At 38.5% G+C, this 20,472-nt stretch overlaps 1 protein-coding gene across 2 annotated transcripts in view; it reads left to right on the forward strand.

The window, feature by feature from the left end:
• TTLL5 (Tubulin tyrosine ligase-like 5) overlaps window positions 1–19,999 on the forward strand; it is a 335,902-nt gene extending 315,903 nt beyond the window's left edge. For both annotated transcript variants that reach the window (XM_083118839.1, XM_083118841.1), the window contains 4 exons: window positions 3,748–3,841; window positions 7,503–7,665; window positions 12,157–12,323; window positions 15,709–19,999. In XM_083118839.1, the coding sequence (XP_082974965.1) occupies window positions 3,748–3,841; window positions 7,503–7,665; window positions 12,157–12,323; window positions 15,709–16,138 (854 nt within the window). In that variant the 3' untranslated portion in view covers window positions 16,139–19,999. The remainder of the gene's footprint in view (window positions 1–3,747; window positions 3,842–7,502; window positions 7,666–12,156; window positions 12,324–15,708) is intronic.
• The last annotated feature ends 473 nt before the right edge of the window (window positions 20,000–20,472 follow it).

Here is a 20,472-nt window from a genome sequence, read left to right on the forward strand (position 1 = left end):
GTGAGGACAAGGTGAGCTAGATGGGTCAGGAAATTAGTGCTGGGGTTGTGGGGTTTTGGTCTGTTGTTGAGGAAGGATTCTATGGAGCAGAGGCCATGGGAGTGAGGTATGTTGGTATAGAGAGAAGTAACATCGATGGTGGCAAGGATAGTGTTGGCAGGTAATGGTGGGAGAGTGTTAATTTTCTGAAGGAAGTGGCTGGTGTCCCGGAGGTAGGAGGGCAGAGCTTTAACAAGAGAGACCCAATCTCTCAAACCTCTCCTCTGGCTACGTTTCATCGATGACATCTTCATGCTTTGGACGCATGGAGAACCTTCCCTGACCATCTTCCTAGACAAACTTAACCACTTCAGCTCCATCAATTTCACCTGGACTCACTCCACCAACCAAATCACCTTCCTGGATGTGGATGTGCACATGAAGGAAGGACATTTGGAAACCTCCATCCACATCAAACCTACCAACCATATGCAATACCTACACTTCTCCAGCTCCCATCCGTTCCACACCAAGAAAGCCATCCCATTCTCCTGGCCCTCAGAGGTCAACGCCTCAACACCTCAGCCACCTCCCGACAGAACTATAACCTCCGCTTACACCAAGCCTTGACCAACCGTGGATATCCTTCCACCCTGGTCACCAAACAAATATCCCGAGCTGCTTCATACACTCCCACCAAGAAACCTGCCACCAATCCCCCTGCACTTGTCAACCAATATCAACCCCACCTCAACAAAATCAGACACACTCTACGTTCCCTCCTTCCCATCCTGCACAGTGATCCTGACACCAGAAATATCTTCCCCGACAAGCCCAGAGTTGTCTTCAAACGCCCTCCCAATCTCCAAAACATCCTGGTCCACCACAATCCACCTACTCACAACCAACTCGCACCTGCCCACAAATGCAACCGCCCAAGGTGCAAAACCTGCCCCATATTTGTCACTTCCTGCACCCTCCAGATCCACACTGCCACCGGCAAATTCACCCTCCACCCCAAAGGAACCTGCAACAGCTCTAACCTAATTTATATCCTCACGTGCAACATCTGCGGGAGCTTCTACCTGGGGGAAACATCCACAGCCCTGAACCTCCGCATCAACAACCACCACTCCTCTACCCAAAACCTGGACTTTGTTGTTGCCATTCACACCAATCACCACAATATTCCTTTTAATGACTGCTTCCAGGTAGCGATCGTCCACTCCTTGCCCCAATCCACCGACACCTCAATACGTAGAAGATGGGAGAGGGCCTACATATCGACCATGAATGCAACCACACCTCCAGGCCTGAACAAGGCCACCCAGTAATGCCCCTCATCCCCTATCCTCACCCTCACCACCACCTTTTCCCAACCCCCCCCACTCACAGTTTTCAACAAGCCAGGCGAAAGAACTAAAAAAAAAATTTGTGGTACTGTCAACACTTTTTTTTCCCTTCGGGACCTGGCAACACTGCAGGTCATGCTTACTCTTCCCTCTAGTCACTTAATTATACAACGTCTCTCTACTCCTGAAGATGTGATATACCATCACGAAAATTCGAATTTTTCTTTGTCCGGTGAGTGTTTCCTCTCTCCTCTTTCACTTTTTATTTAGCCCTTGTGGCCCTCCTTCCTTTTATAGTATGGTTGGTAACATATATATATATATATATATATATATATATATATATATATATATGTTACCAACCATACTGTGAGTATCTTACAAAAGTATTTATTGGTTTCCTTTCAACATTTTAAATTAATAAAAGAGACTAGGAATTTTATTATATTTTACTCAACTAATAAATAAGATACAAGGTGTTCGGAAATTCCCCTTACAAACTCCTAGGGCTAGTACAGGGGAGTCAGTACACAATATTTGTAATAGGAACCCGGTGCTACAACCATGACAATGTGTCGGATGTGCCTGTGTTGGTATGCAACCGGGTAGGCAGTACATGATGTCAGAAGATCACCTGATGACCTAAAGTGTAATCATTTATTGAAATCATGTCAAATGAGGTGTTAAGTAAGATACAGAATCGAATGATGTATAACTCAGTACATAATACAAATAAATTTATTTGGTAACAATGCCAAGGGAACAAAAAAGAAACATACTATTCATTGATCACAATAACACTTGTGTCGACAGTGGAACGCAACAATTTGTTTCTGTCTTCTGCACTGGATGTGGTGCATACGGAACTGCTCAACTACAACAGTGGCTCGATGTGACGACCACTAACGTCATTGCACACATTGTACCAATGAATCATGTTACGGTACACTCGTGCCAGCAGTTCCTCCTCTGTCTCTACAGGAGTCTTGTACACCATCCTCTTCATACGACCCCACAAGAAATAGTTTAATGGCTTTAAATCCGTTGCTCATGGGGGCCATGCGGTTGGACCACCTCGGCCTATCCATCTTTGCCCGAATCTTCGGTTAAGATGTATTCCAAATGTCACGTGTAAAGTGAGGCGGTACACCATCGTGCTGAAACCACAGTTCCTGACGGAAGTTCGATGGCACAGCATCCAAGAACAGGGCCAATACTTCCTGTAGGAATATCAAGTATGCAGAACCCATTAGCCTAGCTGGAAGAAGGTACGGCCTGATCACATGACCGTCCATAATACCTGCTGGAATCTCCAGACATGCATCGCATGAAGGTTTTCGTCTGCCCAGACGTGCAGAAGTTAACACATGGTACAAAATCGGCTGATCTCAAAGCCTGTATGTACCCTTTTTTGGTGGTAAGGATGTAGTTGTTGCTCATGCAGAACTTCCCACACGATGCTGCGAGAAACACCAATTGCACGTGCAATTGTTCGCGTACTTGTTGACGGGTCCTGTTCAATGTGGTGCAGTACAGCCTCTTCCAATTTGGGCATGCGGCGTCTCTTTGGAGCACCCCAATCCTTCCTGTCAGCGGTGAAGGTACCTTGTTCTCGGAGCTGTTGCGTAATGCTGGCAAAAAGAGTATGCGATGAAGTGGAACGTTGTGGATAATGCTCTTAATACAGCCGGCGAGCTGCTCTTCCATTCCCTTACGCTGTGCCATACACAAGGATCATGTCCGTATATTCTGCAAATGTTTACTCAACCATGTTCATCGGAGATGCACAGGCATAAGAATGGGCTCCAGGCAGGATACCACGGCAGGGTTGGCATATTAACACAGGCACATCTGACACATTGCCAGGGTTCCTATTCCCAATATTGTCTACTCAGTCCCCTCGACTAGCCCTAATAGTTTGTAAGGGTAATTTCCGAGCACCCTGTATATGGAATGAAGAAAATATAATTTGAAAATATTATCACACCCTGAGATAAAGAAAAATTCTATATTGTATAGAGAATGTAGCCTGTCGCCTTCTTTGTTAATATCTACAGATATTACTCCCTTCTTTGTTAATATTTACAGATATTACTGGCAGTTGAGTGTCATCTTCTGAAATGTTACAATGAACAATGTTTATATTCTTGTCAATGATGTCACCAGAAGAAAAAAATATTGGGAAGGCAGGGGACAGCCACATTTAATATACCATACAAAAAGAAAAAAAAGTGCATATTTCAGCTAAATGGTCATTTATTTATCTAGTTTTTCGTGTTTGCTGAAGAGAGGAGAAACCACTCCCCTCTTTGTTAAATTCTAGGAAGTGCTTTCATGTTTATGTGTTGTTTCAGTTAACAATCCTCCATGTTTAGAATGAAAGAAAACAACTAAAGAGGTTTTTTTCCTTCTTCAGAAGCATCTGAAGGTGATTCTGCAGATGAATTGAAGCAAATTAACGAGCTGAAAGAAGAAGTGAGAAAATGCCTTGAAAATGGGAGTAGACTCAGGTTAGTTTCACTATTGTTTGCTCTCTATTTTTCGTACATATTTTATCTGTTTTACTCCATGCTTTGCACATAATTGAAATAAAACGAAACTAAACTCCATGATGTGGGAATCCTTGGAGGGCCAAAGTCTGCCAGGAAATTTTTTGCTGGGTGACTTGTCAGTACATCAGCTCCCATTAGCTCTGGTATCTGTCATCTTAGACTGAAGTCTGCTATTTCTCCTTTTTTGTTTTTCAACTAACTCCCCAGTTCTTCTGATTATAGGACACAACACGGATTTTTTTTTACTAATATTGAGAATCAAACCTCAGACTAACAATCCTCATTGTTGCAATTAAGATATGAAATGTGGAATCCCATACTTGAAAGCCTGGCGTTAACAACATAACATGCTCCCAAGTAAATGGTGGCAGTGGCCATTGAAGTTAGTAGAACTTCAATAAATTACTTTCATGGATAAAAGAATATTTATTTTATTTTTTATGTAATTTGTCTCAGCATTTTTTATTTTCTGAAACATGAAATGATATACAGTAGAGTCTCGCTTATCTCACATAAACAGGCTGGCAGAACGTCGGATAGTCGAAAATGTCGGATAATAGGGAGGTGTTAAGAAAAAGCCTATCAAGTTTTTGTTCCATTGATACCACAGCTTTCTTTCTTTTCTTCGCCATTCTGTACTTGTGTAAATTTCAACTTTTAAAGAACACAACAACGTTTTCATAATGGTTGCGGTAAACACGGTTTAAAATTACTTACATGAAATTTAGAAAATTTCGCACTTCCGCATTGTACAATTTAATGGTTAAATCGTATTAATTTTGAAGCTCTACTGTCTTCATTCACAAAAGGGTATCGTGTTTGAAGCGGAGATGGTACCACGTCACTGCATTGTTTGTTCCCGGGTGGCGGTAGTTGCGATTTCTCCCATTCAGTGGCGCTGGCGTGTGCATCCTGGTTTGCGTCGTATGCTTCCTGTTGTCAGGTGGTGTTGCCAGCTGGTGGTTGGCGGGCTGGGCTGTGCTGCTTGGCATGGTGCCGTTCCTGTTCTCTGCGTGGTTGGAGGGGGGTCGAGTATGTGCACCGCATCTTTTCTTTTTCAGGTCGGGGATTTTTCTGAGGACAGGGTGCCAAGTCAGGTGTGCCTGTCCATTGTCCAGGTTCAGTGTTGGTTTCAGTTGGATGATGGCATGGGTTTCTTTGATAGTGTTTTCTATGACAGAGCTGGTTGGGTGAAGTATGGATATGGAGGAGATGGTGTGGTTAGTGGAGTGGAGGTGTTGGGAGAGGCCTGATTTTGGTGTGTCGTTTTTGGCATCTTTTACATGTTCGTTAATCCGTTCTTGGACGGTGCGGATGGTTCTGCCAATGTAGGTGTTGTGGCATTGGCATGTGGTTTGGGTAGGTAGTATCTCTTGAAGTTGGGTAGTGCTCTTCCGATTTGGGATATGGGTTTGGGTGCCACTCGGATGTTGAAAGGTTTGAGGACCTTGGTAAATTTGCCAGATGTGGTGGGGTGTTATGGAAAAACGATCCATTTGGGTTTAGGATTTTGGTTCAGGTTATCTCTGTTTCTTGGGTGTCTGAGCTGGGCTTCTGTTTTTGCACACTACATGGATAGTTGGCACTCGGTGTAACCGTTGTTTAGTCCTATTTCAGTTACGCATGCTATTTCATCATGGAGGCAATCTTCTGTGCATCTGTGTGTGAAAGCTCTTCTGTAAAAGTTCATCCATACTCCAGTTTTCTGTTTTTGTGGGTGGTTGGATTTTGCATGGATGTAGTGGGTGCCCGAACCTGGTTTCCTGTATACGGATGTGATGAATTTGTCGTACTGTCATCAGATGCTGAGGTCGAGAAAGTTGAGGTGGCCATTTTGTTCCCTTTCAACGGTGAAGTTTATGTTAGGGTGTATGTTGTTGAGGGCAGTTAGGAGATGGTTTGCCGATGACATCCTAATCATTTACAAACAAGAAGAGGACCTAAACAATGCAATGAACCATCTCTGCTTCAAACGCCGTACCCTTTTGTGAATGAAGACAGTGGATCTTCGAAATTAATAGGATTTAACCATTAAATTATGCAATGCGGAAGTGCGAAATTTTCTAAATTGCACATAAGTAACAACAACGTTTGTCAAATTAACACACACAGACACACACGCATGTAACAGACGATAAACCGATCCGCATACAATGATAAACTGCACTGCACTGAGTAGTGAATGACGGAAAGACAGTAGTGAATGAGTCATAGTGTAGGCAGGCACGCCACGTGGTAGAGTTGGGAGAAACTAAGAATAGACTACGCTCACAACTTGCAGTTCTTGTTGCCGATTGATGATTTTTTCTTTCCGGTGGAATGTCGGATAAGCGAAAGTCGGATAAACGATACTCTACTGTATTATAGTTGTAGTGGAATGAAACTTGATTATGGAAATTATACTGTACTATTGTAGTTACCTTTATTTTTGCTCAGAACCATTCACATCCTCTCTTAGCTTCTTGAGTTTTGACATGAGCCATTGTGTCATACTGTATGGCCTCACATAGTGATATAACAAGATGAAATACCCCACAATAAAGCCAATGCTGGTTTTCCAAGTACAGTTATTTGATATGCCTCATTTGTAAACTATTGCAGGTTGTCTTGAAAGTTTAAAACTGCTAGTGTTATTATAATACAATAGACTGTTAATTCCCATACAATTGCCACTGCAGTATGTACTGCATTGGAAAAACTTGGCAATTGATTATAATCCATGGCACAACAGTCTGTGAGTGCCAGGGCCTACCTACTGACTGCTGACCTTCACTCCTATCTGCCGAGGTGCGAGATCATCCAACCAGGTACGGGTGATGTGTGGTCAGCACGACGAACCTCCAGTTGTTGTTGTGGGTTTCTGTGACAAGGTTATGCTACACATTCGTAGCTCCCCAATTTCCTCACGATGGTGGGTGGTCACTGATCCCATACACAGGCCAAAATCTCGGGAGAAAAGCTTTCCCCAGGAGACTCAAACCTGCATCCATCCCGTAGCCCAAAGCATGATGGCTTAGGCTGCACAGCCATATATATTATTATATATTATCTTTGAATATTGATGAAAATAAACCTTTAATGATTGTCAATGACTTAGCATGACGTGACATAGTGATATTTCATCAAATGACATGAGATGTTACTCGTGTATTAATGGGAACAATGGATCCAACTCCCTGACATCTTTTTTTCAGTTGTATACACAGTGGAACCTCGATTTTACGAGGGGATATTAAAAAGTAATTGATTAAACTTTTTACAGCCAAACGGAAATGTATTCACAAAAACTGAATTATACATTTTGAAGGTTGAACATTACTCTACTTTTCCACGCAATATCCATTCACATTTATACATTTGAAACAGTAAGCAAAACCTTTCGTACATTTTCAGGAAACTAAGTTTAACGAACTTAAAATGTGGGAAATCTTAAAATTGAGGAAACTTTTATAGCATTTTGCTATGTTTGGACCATCATGATTGAATGTATAATGCGGGAGAATGTAAAACCGGGGAAAGTTAAATTGGGGTTCCACTGTGTGTGTCCATACTATCAAATGTGAGATATTGTTTTCATATTTGTGCCTGCACAATTTAACTGGATCTTGTATGCTTACAGCCAGTATCAAGCGAGACGAGCGTTTGGCCTATATCTGGCTTGTGTTCTTCGAAGGTTGTCTGGCCCAGGAAGAAATAGGTCAACAGAAGAAGGTCATTCAGAATTGATTTTAAGGTTTCTACAACGAGCATCTACAAATCTGAGAACACCCTATTTTGTTAAGGTAAGTTAGAAACCCTGCATAAAAATATGTCATACTTTGAAAGATACCACAAAGCATTTACAAATATAAATTTAACTTAATTGCAGCTTTAAACATGGATTGAAGTTCAGGAAAATTAGGATTTGAATCCCGGGACAAGTGATCTGGTCCAGGAATTTTTCCAGTCATTTCCCTGTTTCTGTGTTGCTCTGAGGCCCATCCAGCCTGGCGGCTAAAGGTGGCTGGGCCTGATGTTGATCGCATCATCCCAACTATGGCAGAGATAAAAATCTGTTTTCCTGAAGATATCACCCATGCACCTAAGTATGTTGCAGAAAATAATGTGCCTAACACACGGTTAAGTCCTTAATTTTGTATGTCCCTGCATCACATATCCATGTGCCAAGAAGGGCTGATATAGAAAATGTTAGAAATCTTTCCTGAACCTCACATAATCCTGAATTTTAAGCTCTTTAGATGCAGATTCATAAAAAATGTATAATCAAGGTACCACCTGTTTTTTTATTTGGTCTTCAAAGGAGTGCAGTTCCGTCATAGGATAATGGACATAATACTGTATACTAGTTTATTTCAGTAACTGAATATTCATTATTAATGTGAGGAAGCATAAAATTTACTGATTCCAATGTACTTGCTGATAATTTTTGAACCAATTGCAATTCTGATACTTAGCCAATTCTGATATACAAGATTTAATAATGCAATGATTATTACACCATTTTGAATGTAAATATTGTAAAAATTTCTGTTTATTTATTGTAAACAGGGAACGGATTTATATGTAAATCCATATTTAGTTATGAGGCTGAAATCAGTTATATTTTGCGCATCATGGCATGTAGACTTGAAAAAATTAGTTTTTATTTTCCATATTTTTACATATATTAGATTTTGCCTCATATTTGACATATTTTGGTTATTTTTACATATACACTAGCGTGCAAAAGTCTTTGCCCAAAGGTAATAACTGTCAAAAATGAACCAAATATATCGAAAAATGAGAGAAACTTTATTTGAAATGTTATATTATATCACATTTGAACAAAATAGAAATGTAGAGGTTCATTAGTTAACATAAACAACGTAAATAAACTTATATTTTGCTCTTATCGATATGACCCCTTTAGCACGTATCATATCTTGACATAACTTCGACATTCGAGATACTAAATTTTGCAGTGTTTCGTGTCCAATATTTTTCCAGGCATCTTCTAAACACTGCCACAAACTTTGAAGATTCGTTGGAGCCATCATACGAACCTTTCTGTCCAACTTATCCCACAGTTTCTCAATCAGGTGAGATCGGGTGATTGTGGAGGCCACAACATCACTTTGAGAATTTTTGGCCTCTCCTTTGTTTTTAAATAGTTTGTACACAGTTTGGACGTGTGTTTTGGGTCATTGTGCTGTTGAAATATAAATCCCTTTCCAATAGTCTTCGTTCCAGATGGCACTGCATTACGTACTAAGATATTATGGTACATGTTTTTGTCCATTGTTGACTTTGTTTGCACCAAATCTCCAACTTTTCCTCCTTCAAAACCACCCCAGACCATGAGATTACCTCCTCCATGTTTAGTAGTGTGACTCAAACAACTGTCAAGCATTCGTTCTCCGACTTTTCTTCGAATGTATAATCGTCTTTTTGTTCCAAACAATTCAAACTTCGATTCATCAGTCCATAACACTTTGTTCCACTGTCTTAATGTCCATGTTTGATGTGTCAGCCCACTTCAGACATTTCACTTTATTTTGAGGCCACAAGAAAATTTTCGAAAGGATATTCGACCATTTAAACCTACGCTACGCAGTCACCTCTTAACCGTATCAACCGGAATCGAAGTTTCTCTAATTCTGTTTGTATCTTCTACAATTGCAGTTGCTAGAAGTCTTCGATTTTACTTGCTCATGACGATAATATGTTTATCTTGCATTCTTGTTGTGCTTTTGGACTGTCAAGAATGTTTCTTCATCATATTTGTCCCTGTTGTTTGCAGACGAGATAACGTATATGTAACACTTCTCCTTGGAATATTCAAATGTTTTGCAATTTTCACATGAGTATAACCTTCTTCTGATAAAATTTGTATTTTACCACGAAATTCAGTTGAATATTCGTGTCTTTTCTTCATTTCGTGAATATTATATTATTTCACCCGCAATAAGAAAGATATACTTGCAAATCATATAAAATTACAAAATGTACGTTAAATGTAAATTAATGTTAAGTATATCTTTAAAAAAATAATAATAGAACATATTTGTCAATATACACACTGAAATTTGATATGAAAAAAGGAATAAGTGCAACATTCAGTATACACATTCAGGTTCAATTTGTCGTCATCACGACGTCTGTCTGTTTTTTCATATAAAATACGACTGTGTATGCTCCGAATTAAAATGTAGGCTGTTCTAACTTGTTGATATACACCAAAGACATTCCAGAATAGAGTCAAAACTGATATTTATTTGAGTTTCATAATATAAATCGCAGATAATGACTTTGGGCAAAGACTTTTGCACGCTAGTGTATATTTCCATATTTCAGAATATTTCTCATCATATACTCCATATTTGCGCAATAACTACATGTCCCTGTGTGACTGAAAACGTTGGAGGAATTTCTTGCGAATGACAGACAAATTTGAAATACATTACAATTTCTTTTTACGATATTGAATGCAGTTTTAGTCAATATAAATCCATCTTAAGAGACAACAGAAGGAAATTCACGTTCAAACACTTACAGCAAAATTTTATTATTCATTGGTTTGGAAACCGAAAATGAAAACTAATTTTTTGGTGTTTTACAATTAATGTCAATGTAAGCGTACTGTATTTTATGTAGCTCATGTAGGGTCTTACATCATTAAAAATGGTAAATGTTTACAATTTTAAGTCCATATTTAACTCCATATTTTGGCGAAAATAACTAAATATGTATTTACATATTTAGTACATTTTTACTACATATAATCCATTCCCTGATTATAAATAGACTTAGAGATTTTATGTGGGTATTTTTATTTTTGGTATTTTACATTGCTTTTCTACGTGTAGGCCTACCTCCACCCTCCCTCCCATGCAAGCCTACCTGGCATAATGGAAACAAGCACAGGACTACTTTACCCATACATGTTTCATATATTGTAGATGTTTTACTATGTCCTGTACCATACCGTTGTTACGAGGGTCACTATTTATATTTTGAGCCTTGGCAACACTGATTGAAGTTAGGGGCGATTTGACGTTTGCACGGAATTGTCTGGCATTATTGACCATAACGTACTTCAAATGTTTTGTCAATAGCTTGATTTGTGTTGTTTATGTTGCCTTGGAGATTGCGCGACAACAATAAAATGGAATTAACTCGTGAACATTTTCATGCGATGATTTTTTACGATTTTCGACGTGGATTATCAAGACAAGAGTGCATCGATCAACTTACTTTCACATTTGGCCATGAAGCCCCATCCTTTGCCACTGTGAAACGCTGGTATAACGAATTTAATCGTGGCTGCCATTCGATCAACGACGAGATTCGCGAAGGTCATCCAAAATCAGTTGTTGTTCAAGAAAACATTGATGCTGTGCAAAACCTAATACTGCAAGATCGTCATGTGACATACTGTGAGATTGAGGCAACCATAGGCATTAGTTCCACCAGCATATGTAAAATATTACATGATCATTTAGCTGTGAGAAAGGTATGTTCTCGTTGGATCCCACACAATTTGACAAAAACTCAAAAAGACGCTCGCGTCAATTGGTGCAAACAAATGCTCAATAAATACAATCGTGGTGCTTCAAAAGACGTATATAAGATTGTAACAGGTGACGAATCATGGATATATGCATATGAGCCGGAACGTAAACAGCAGTCGACTGTATGGGTGTTTCAAGATGAACCCAATCCAACAAAAGTTGTTCGCGCTCGAAGCACATCGAAACAAATGGTCGCCTCTTTTTTCGGGAAAACTGGTCATGTGGCAACTGTGCCTTTAGAGGAACGTAGAACGGTCAACTCTGAATGGTACACAACAATTTGTTTGCCAGACGTCTTCGGTCAAATACGGAAAACAAACAAACGCCGTCGGATCATTCTTCATCAAGACAATGCCAGCTGTCACACATCTCGTCTAACAACCGACTTTATGAACAGTCAAAAAATCGAATTGATGGGTCATCCGCCGTACAGTCCTGATTTGGTACCCAATGACTTCTTCTTGTTCCCGAATGTCAAGAATAAATTGCGTGGACAACGCCGTTGATGCGTTCAAAAACCATATTATGGAGGTGTCTCAAGAAGATTGGAAAAACTGCTTTGACAAATGGTTCGAACGAATGCAAAAGTGTATTGACCATAAAGGAGAATACTTCGAAAAACAATAAAGCAGTTTTCGGTGCCAAATTCCTGTTTTTTCATTGTTAGGCTCAAAATATAAATAGTGACCCTCGTACATGTACATTTCCTTTATTGATTTGCAGATACCAAGCAGAAAACTTGCAGGAAAGGATCGGGTAGCTGTCATAGCAAAACAGTTGAATGATTTCATTTACCTGTACAATCGGGAAACAGAACTGTACTCAGAAGTAATGGAAAGGCCAGATGTTATTCCTAGTCATCTCTTTCAGCAGTTCCTCACTATTGCAAAGTAAGTTTGTTTAGCATTAGTTAGCACTGTTACAATGATTTCCGTGCATGCATTCATATCTTTTACCCTCATCTTGCATTTTGGCATGCAGGTTGGTACAGTTCCAAATGTTTGTTTTCTAGCTTTTGTCAACCCTTGTTTTTAGATTGTGCTAAACTTTGCCATGTAACAGTACTTTGAGGCCAAAGCTTCAAGTGGTATTTTGTTGGGCCTTAGCTAGAGCAGATGACAGTGTATTGGTATTGGCAGATACTTCTCTGGAGTCCAGGAATCTCGCAAGATCTGCATAAAAAGCCACATGACGCTTGTGGAATCAAAATATCCTGGCAATTAGGCTAAATGTATAATTTCCATTATTTTGGCAATGGCATTGCAGTGAGAAGTAGATTTTGTGATTAAATTATATCATGTGAAATTATTAATATTTTAAAGCAAAACTCTGTAAATTGATATCGTAAGAGTTCCAGTGATAAACTATAGTTCAAATTTATAAATATTCTCAGCTGTTTTAAACTGTTTCAATTTCCAAGTATTTGCGTCAATGGAAATCTGTAAGACACATTAGAATTGGTGTCTGCTCTCTGCTCAGCCCTAATCTCAACCGAAGGGGACGTTGGGCAAATAATTACTTAGTGCAAAAACTTGTTTTTTATGCCTGCGCAAAAAAACAAACTATTTTCCTTAATTCTTGTAAAATACATTTTTCTAAAAACATTTATACAAATTCAAATAAAAAAAGTAAAGTGCTACCCTGTGCTTAGCACCACGCCATGAAGGCGTATAGGGGGTGATGTGATCAGCACCATGCCCCTGACCACCTTTACCCCCAGGGTTTCCCCCAGGTACCCATGTCATTTGACGCTGGGTGGGCACCGGGCCTGCTTCCAACGTTAAAAAAGTTCCTGGATTTGAACCGGCCGGGGATTGAACCCGGGACCCTTTAGCATGGTAGTCAGACACGTTACCGACAGCCACCTTGGCCAGTCAAATTCAAATAGTTAATTTAATGGTATTCTGATGCTGTGTAATCTATATTCTGCTATATGTTACGTGCAATTGCTCATTGTTTATGTCTTTCTGTAAGAACTAACACCATCCATTGATGTTTTTTAAATGGGAAAATGAAATGTGACTTTTTTTTGTGTGTGTATATTTAATTTAACCAAAGGATGCCTTGTGCACCATGGGCCATGCATACTTCACTTAATTGTATATAAAATGTTGTGTATGGGCTTTGTCTGGTTGAGCTCTTAACTCTCCACCCAAATGTTTTTTACTCTGAAAACATTCTACTTACATGTCTTATATGGGGTGGATCTATAATAAACTGAAATAACAAAATGAAATAATACTAATTTCGCCGGTTCCAGAATCCTCCCGACAGATTTCAGTCATTAATTATTGAAAAACTTGTTAAGATACTAATTTACAGTTTTTGCATTTCAGTCTGATCTATCTTCAACAAGGGCTTCCATAATTTACAGGATATTTAGGAGGCATTCATGTTCTCTCACTGTTTTTTGTAACATGTCCATTGTCTTGGATCTTCCACTTCTTTTCCTGCCAAGAATGCTCCTGGTCTCCATAAACGTGTTGTACCATGCCCTGATGCTGTTCACAGGTGGAAGGTCCTGCTGATTCCTCATTCTGGCGGTTCTTGCTAGAGCAATCATGTTGCATGTTGTGCTTTGTGCTGCACCTCCATTTTTCTACAGATATCTAACAGAGTACACAGAATCTCTTTGAGTTAACACTAGAACGGCGAAGGATCTGATTCCTCCTAGAACAGCGGAAAGGGGTCATTTTGACCTCTCATGAGAAATGCATTTAAAATTCTAATTATTTTAGAATGTGAACATATTTTTAATTTATATTATTTCCTGTGCTTTGTGTGTTATAATCAAAGTGTTAGGTGGTTTATGATACACTCCACAATACGCAACATTTCACCATGAGAAACTCCTACTTGATGCGACATGTTCGGAAACGTTCTTCCCGGTCCAAGAACACTACCTACATGATGACATGTAAACTGTGACAAGTGGGAACATGCTAAAAACAGGTTGACGCAGGAAACACAACCTGACACTAATGTTGCAGCATGCATAAATGGAACTTTACAGGGGTCAAATTGACCCCTCCTGCTGTTCTAGGGGTATAACATGAAATTTCACAGAAATAAATTATATTTTGTAGATTTCAATATACTATCTTAAAAAGGATAAAGAATCCTGATAAGTCACAAAATTTTGAGGAAAGAATAAGAAAAATGGAATAGTTATTAAAGAAACTGTGAAGTAAGGGCTCATTTTGACCTATCCCGCCATTCTAGTGTTAATGAACATAAGTTGTTATCCTCAACAACTAAAATCCACCATAGTCTTCTGGAACACATGATATAATGATAGCATATTCAAATTACTGTTCATCCCAACTGGATGTCCAGATAGGTAAGTTACTTATTGTGTGCAAGAAAGTTTTGTGTTTGCTCTTTCCTTCAGTTCAATTAATTTCAGAAGTTCCCTGCCTTTGGTATTGCAGGTTATGCCACCTGGAATGCAGGTGGTATTGCATCACTGCATTCTTTAGTCAGCTGAAGTGAGTTAGGTTTCCGCTATTTGATGGCACTGGGTGATCGGAACTTCCAAGCTGTGCCATATGCAGAAATATTCTGCTTCCTGTGCTGTGTTTCAGATGTCCTTGATTTTGAATGATGTGAGATGTGCTTGACCAGTGTTAAGGTTTAGTTCTGGTGTATACTTAAAGATGATGTGGGGACTTCGTTGATTTCAATGGCAGGGAGAGATCCTGTTGGATGTGGAGTGTTGAAGTATTGTGTAAGGCCAGATTTTGGTGTCTCTTTGGCATGTTTCAGGTGTTTACGTAATCTGCCTTGCACCATTATGATGGTTCTGCAAGGCAGATTAGCTGATATACCAAGAAACATTAAATACCAAGAAATGATAAAAACCTGGCCTGGAAACACTTCAACATAATGGGCCACAAATCTCTGCCACCATAGTACTTTATTTCCAGACAGCAAGGGAAAAAAACAGACCTGCGCTAGAACTACCCTTTCCCAACCAAGAACTCTTGGACCACAGCACATGGGGCAACATGCTGCAGCAGACAACCAAGCCTGGTACTTCATGTCCCAAATGGTAGAAATCTAAACTACCTAGTATAGACAATGCAATGATGCAATACCACTTGCAACCAAGATTCTGTATCCTATGATAACAAAGGCAGTGGACCTACAAAATTAATTAACCTAAAGAGAAGAACAGTGCAGATACACAGAACTTTCTTCCATACAGTATCCACACTGTGTTTACTGCACCAAACCATGAACTGTTACTTAGTTCCTCCTATCTGTTTTTTTCAGTGAAACTGATCTGGAAGAAGTGTTGACATTGCAGACAAGGTTGTATAAATGTGCCCACATATTCTTGGGAAGGTGCGGTCCACCCGCAGGGGGCTTGAAGACTCTAGGATTGCTACGATCACTGCCTGATGTGGGGTCGGGAAGCGGCGACTGCGACTGCCTTCGGAGAGTCAGCCGCTGCAGCAGCAAAAGCATGAAGGATGTACAGGCCTTGTCCCAAGATCTATCGCACACGTCCGCCCACTCAAAGTCTCTTCCAAGACTCATCAAGGATAAGTCCCCTAGTCTTGACAGCTCGTTTGAAGTTTCGAGCAAGAAAAGCACGCTTGGAGTGAAAAGAACTGCCAACAGCGTTCAGTCATCGACCTTGCCCCCAGCAATAAAGAACAACAATAAGAAACAGTTAGCCAAAGTCGGAAGGGCTCTGTGATTGTTTGCTTGGTTGAAGTGGCTTAGTGTGCCCCGGTTCCTCGACATCGGGGCCGGAGACTATTGGCTCTCCCTTCCTTCCATGTGTGCCTGATCTGGTGTTTGTGTCTATGGGACTTCTGCTGTTATTTTAAGGCCTATATGCTTGAAGGAACCACTAGTCTTTCATTGCTTGGTAAATCAAAGGAGTTGTTCCGTGCACATGAAGTGAGGGTCTAATTGTGATAAATCACACATCTTATGTTCTAATAAAGAAAGGAAGGTGCACTGGTAAAGACACTGCCCTCTCTAGAATGCCAATATATCAATCGCTCAAACACAGATGCAAAAATGTTAATTATATAAATATGACTGAATTGATCATATACTCTAAACTGCACACTTATTGTGGTGTATATTTGTAGTGTTAACTTACCTCTTGCTCACGCAGTAGCTACTAACACAAGTTACAGTTTAGATTAACATCATCTTTTGGAAATATTTGTAACTAAAGTAATATCACTGTTTTTATTTATTCCTTTCTTAAAATGTATATCTAAGAAGGATAACTTCCAGTGCTGATGAAATATTCTCTTTTTGTCTGTTTACAAATATGTATTTAAGCAAGAGTAAACAATACAGTGATGGAGAAGAAGTTTGTTATGAGAAAAAATTAACAAACTTAACCTATTTAACTTCCAGTTAGAGCTTGTATAGATATCCTGCTTGAAGTATCTTGTATTTTTAACATTCCTTTCTCGTGTATATAGATATACATAGTAGCACTTAATGTAACATTATTTTTTACATGTGCCTCTCTATGCCATAGCTTAGACCTTGTAAATATTGCACGATCACTACACTGATCAGGCAATAAGCTAGCATTGTAATGTATGTATGTATGTGTGTATATGTATTCTGAAACTGCAGAAGCAGTTTCTGTATTATTTCATAGCAATGGATGCATATGGCAGCCTTTGTTTATTAGGCTTCTTTCATGAGATGACTGATTGTGGCGATTGTATCTCTGTTGTAGGTGCCGGCAACTGACAAATTAATATAAGCAACTGGTCGCTATGCACTTGGCAAAACTGTGTGTACAAATATCATCTAGGAATAAGAAACGTCTGTCATTTTCCAGAAAGTCATGCATGGGAAGAGGAAATGTCCTTGTATATCCTATGTTGGGTTCAAGAGTAGAGACAGAGTTTGGTGCATTGTACACTCTTGCTCAGATAAACTGACATCCTTTTTAACCTAGTGGGCATGATACTGTAATAAATGTGCATCCTTTATAAAATTTGATTTGTATATGAAATTTTACACGTTGGCAGCACTATCCATCTCTCAACAAAGATGTCTCTTTTTAGCATCCAAATGTTGAGAATATATTAAATTTTTATCACACAGGGAATATTGTTTTTATACATGAATCAAATGTCACAAAATGAACACTGTGTTAACAAGGATAATTTTAAAAATGAACACTACATCCTCTTTTATCAAACCCTCAAAGCAAGAAATTAAGTATCTGATCTGGTTTCATTATAAGATTTTATCTATTCTGGTACTGAATCTGACATACCATACTTGGTTAACTATGTTGTTTGTGAGCAAAAAGTGTATTGCCTGCTCAGTGGCCAAGCATGTTAGTAATTGGTCAACACAATCTTGCCACTGAAATTCCCAGGTTTGAGTCCTGGCCCTGGGTGTTCTTTGTGTGTGCCCCTTCATCAATTTCATCTCTAATCGTTGCTTATTGTTATTGTTGCAATTAGCCAAAAAGTGGCAGGACAGGAACATAAAAATGACACCTGGAGATAAAAGTATGCAGAATGTACTCCCGTCAAGTAGTTGTTCTCTACTTTGTCAGATGTAGAGTGGGCGGTAGCTACCGTTGCCTGCCTGATGAACAGCAGTTGCTTCTCACAAAAGCATTGTTACAATGATCCACTAAAAGTTACAACAACCAATCGCCATGATCAGTCTCCTTGTGTAAGACACCTAAATCTCTGCTGCATATTGCAGCATTTGTTTCATAGTCATGAGTGAGCCTAGATATAAGTTTGTACTTGCATTTATTTGCAAACGTTCACATATGTGTGCAATACTTTTTGATAGAACATTTTTTATATATTTGCAGGGAGTTGAAGAGAATTTTAAGCACTTAATGACCATGTTATGACAAGGTTGATGTTTACCTTGATTTCTAATTATTGTGTTAAAGGAAATAATCTGTAGAGTGTGTAATGACATGTCAGTAATGAGCAGCTTACAATTCTGTATTGTGTGTGTTTTCCTTATAAAATATAAGTCACTAGCTTCATTTTCAAAAACATGAAAAATTATGCCAATTTTTTGCTAGTGTATGTGAGAATGTTTGATTCACCGAAGAAAAGTGTATACAGAGCTCTTTTATGAAAAATATGAATGAAATTTATCTTCCACAGGGAATTTACTTGTTGATGCATTAATTAATTATGCATACTACGTAACTTAATTTATGACTGTTCCGTGCACTCTTGTTCAGATAACGTGACACCCCGTCATGCAATTTTATATGAACAGGAGAATATTTGAAAATACATGCCTAAGAGAATTTTTGTATCTTGATGTTTCAATTGTCCTATTTTTTTGAAGAAGTTGTGATTTATTTGAACTTTATCTTGTATCACATGTACAATAATTTAAGTACAATAGTTAAATATACATTTGGTGCTAATGTGTTGATAGAAAATCACAGTGAATGTGAAGAATAATTGAGAAATTTGAAATGTGAAATGAACACAGTTTTAGGAAACTGTGAGAATGTTCACATGCTAGGGCTTAAACTTCAGACCTTCTACTTCTCAGGTCAGCTCACAAGCATAGCACCACATGAGCATAGTCATATGCAGAATACATTAGTATTTATCAATCAGTGTGGTACAATTGTCTACAATACTTGAAAGTCTGGAACACTTCAACGAACGAATAAAAGTTATTGCCGTGCCAGGTTTTATGAATTTTCTATATTTTTTCTGCTAAAACTTCAAAACTCTAGTTGGACCTCATAGTTGGTGAGACAACATAAAGAAATCTTCAAAACAGTAAGGGGGGGAAAAAGTTTTAAAGTATCTTTACTCTTAAGTCTAGATTATTAAACACATCCATTAAGACAATTTTTATTATACATGCAACATCGAAGTGGTTTTCTAACAATTTTATTTTCACTAGTTTTTTAGAAATTTGTTGTTGAATTTATCCACCTCTCAAAACAAAACTCTTGAACAGTCCAAAAGGAATATTAATGCAGATATCAAGAATATGTTCATGGTACTACAGATGATAGATTTTCCTACATCATGAGTATTATTTTTTAAAGTTGTAGAAAATGTCCAGTTCTGTATTATTGATTAAATTTTTTACCAAGTTAGACAAGTTCATTCCAATCAACCTCTCTCTGCGTAGCCACCATACAGAGATATATTTAGATACAATGCAAGTTTGACAAGTTAAACCTGTTCTGTATGCAAGATCTTTTGACATATTTAACACTACCGTGTGTCATCGAAACTATGTTAAACAAACACCAAGATTCTTTGCTATTAATCTTATTTTTTCCTATTATCCTTACCAGTGAAAGACAGGTGTAATGCATTGGAAAATACTTGGCTTGTGATTAGTTTTCTAATCCTTTTCAAGATTTTCATTCAATTTGTGAAGTCCTCTGTCAACTTATAATAATAGCAAAACTATGATGACAACTGTTTTATCAAAAACCATTCTGCTAAGTTTGTGTTTATATGTTGTGCATTTTCATCATCTAATGGCAACACAGACGAAAAATGAAACATTTGTTACAAATGTTATGCAATACATATGTATATAGAAATGTTTTACACTCAAACATTACTTGTGAACCATATTAGTGCAGTAAAGGAAATGCGTATGTTTATTCAACAATCTCGGAGAAAGAAGAATATGATAGCATCCTTCCCCTGCAGGGGCTGATGATAAATAAGGCCATGTCTTAAACTTGGAAAGTATATCCATTGAATATTAATATTGGTGTTTTGATGAAAGATACTTTAAAATTCCCTACAATTGGAGGAATATACCTGTGTAAAGTGCAGCTAGAGCTCAATGAATACTTATGAAATGTTTAACACATGTTTTGAATATGGAGTATTTAATTCAGATTTCATTTCCTAGGAATCCAGGTTTAGCTTATTTACCTTACTTTCTCTTAATCCAAGCTCCTAAAATATTTCCTTAGATAAAATTCAGAATAGACTTAAAATGGGGCTGATGTATCGATATGTGCCTGTGCCAGTGGTATCACTATCGGAAAGTATTGCTTGGAATTTATTTACA

Source organism: Lepisma saccharinum, chromosome 3 (assembly GCF_977018435.1).
Source record: "Lepisma saccharinum chromosome 3, izLepSacc3.1, whole genome shotgun sequence".
Taxonomy (NCBI): Eukaryota; Metazoa; Arthropoda; class Insecta; order Zygentoma; family Lepismatidae; genus Lepisma; species Lepisma saccharinum.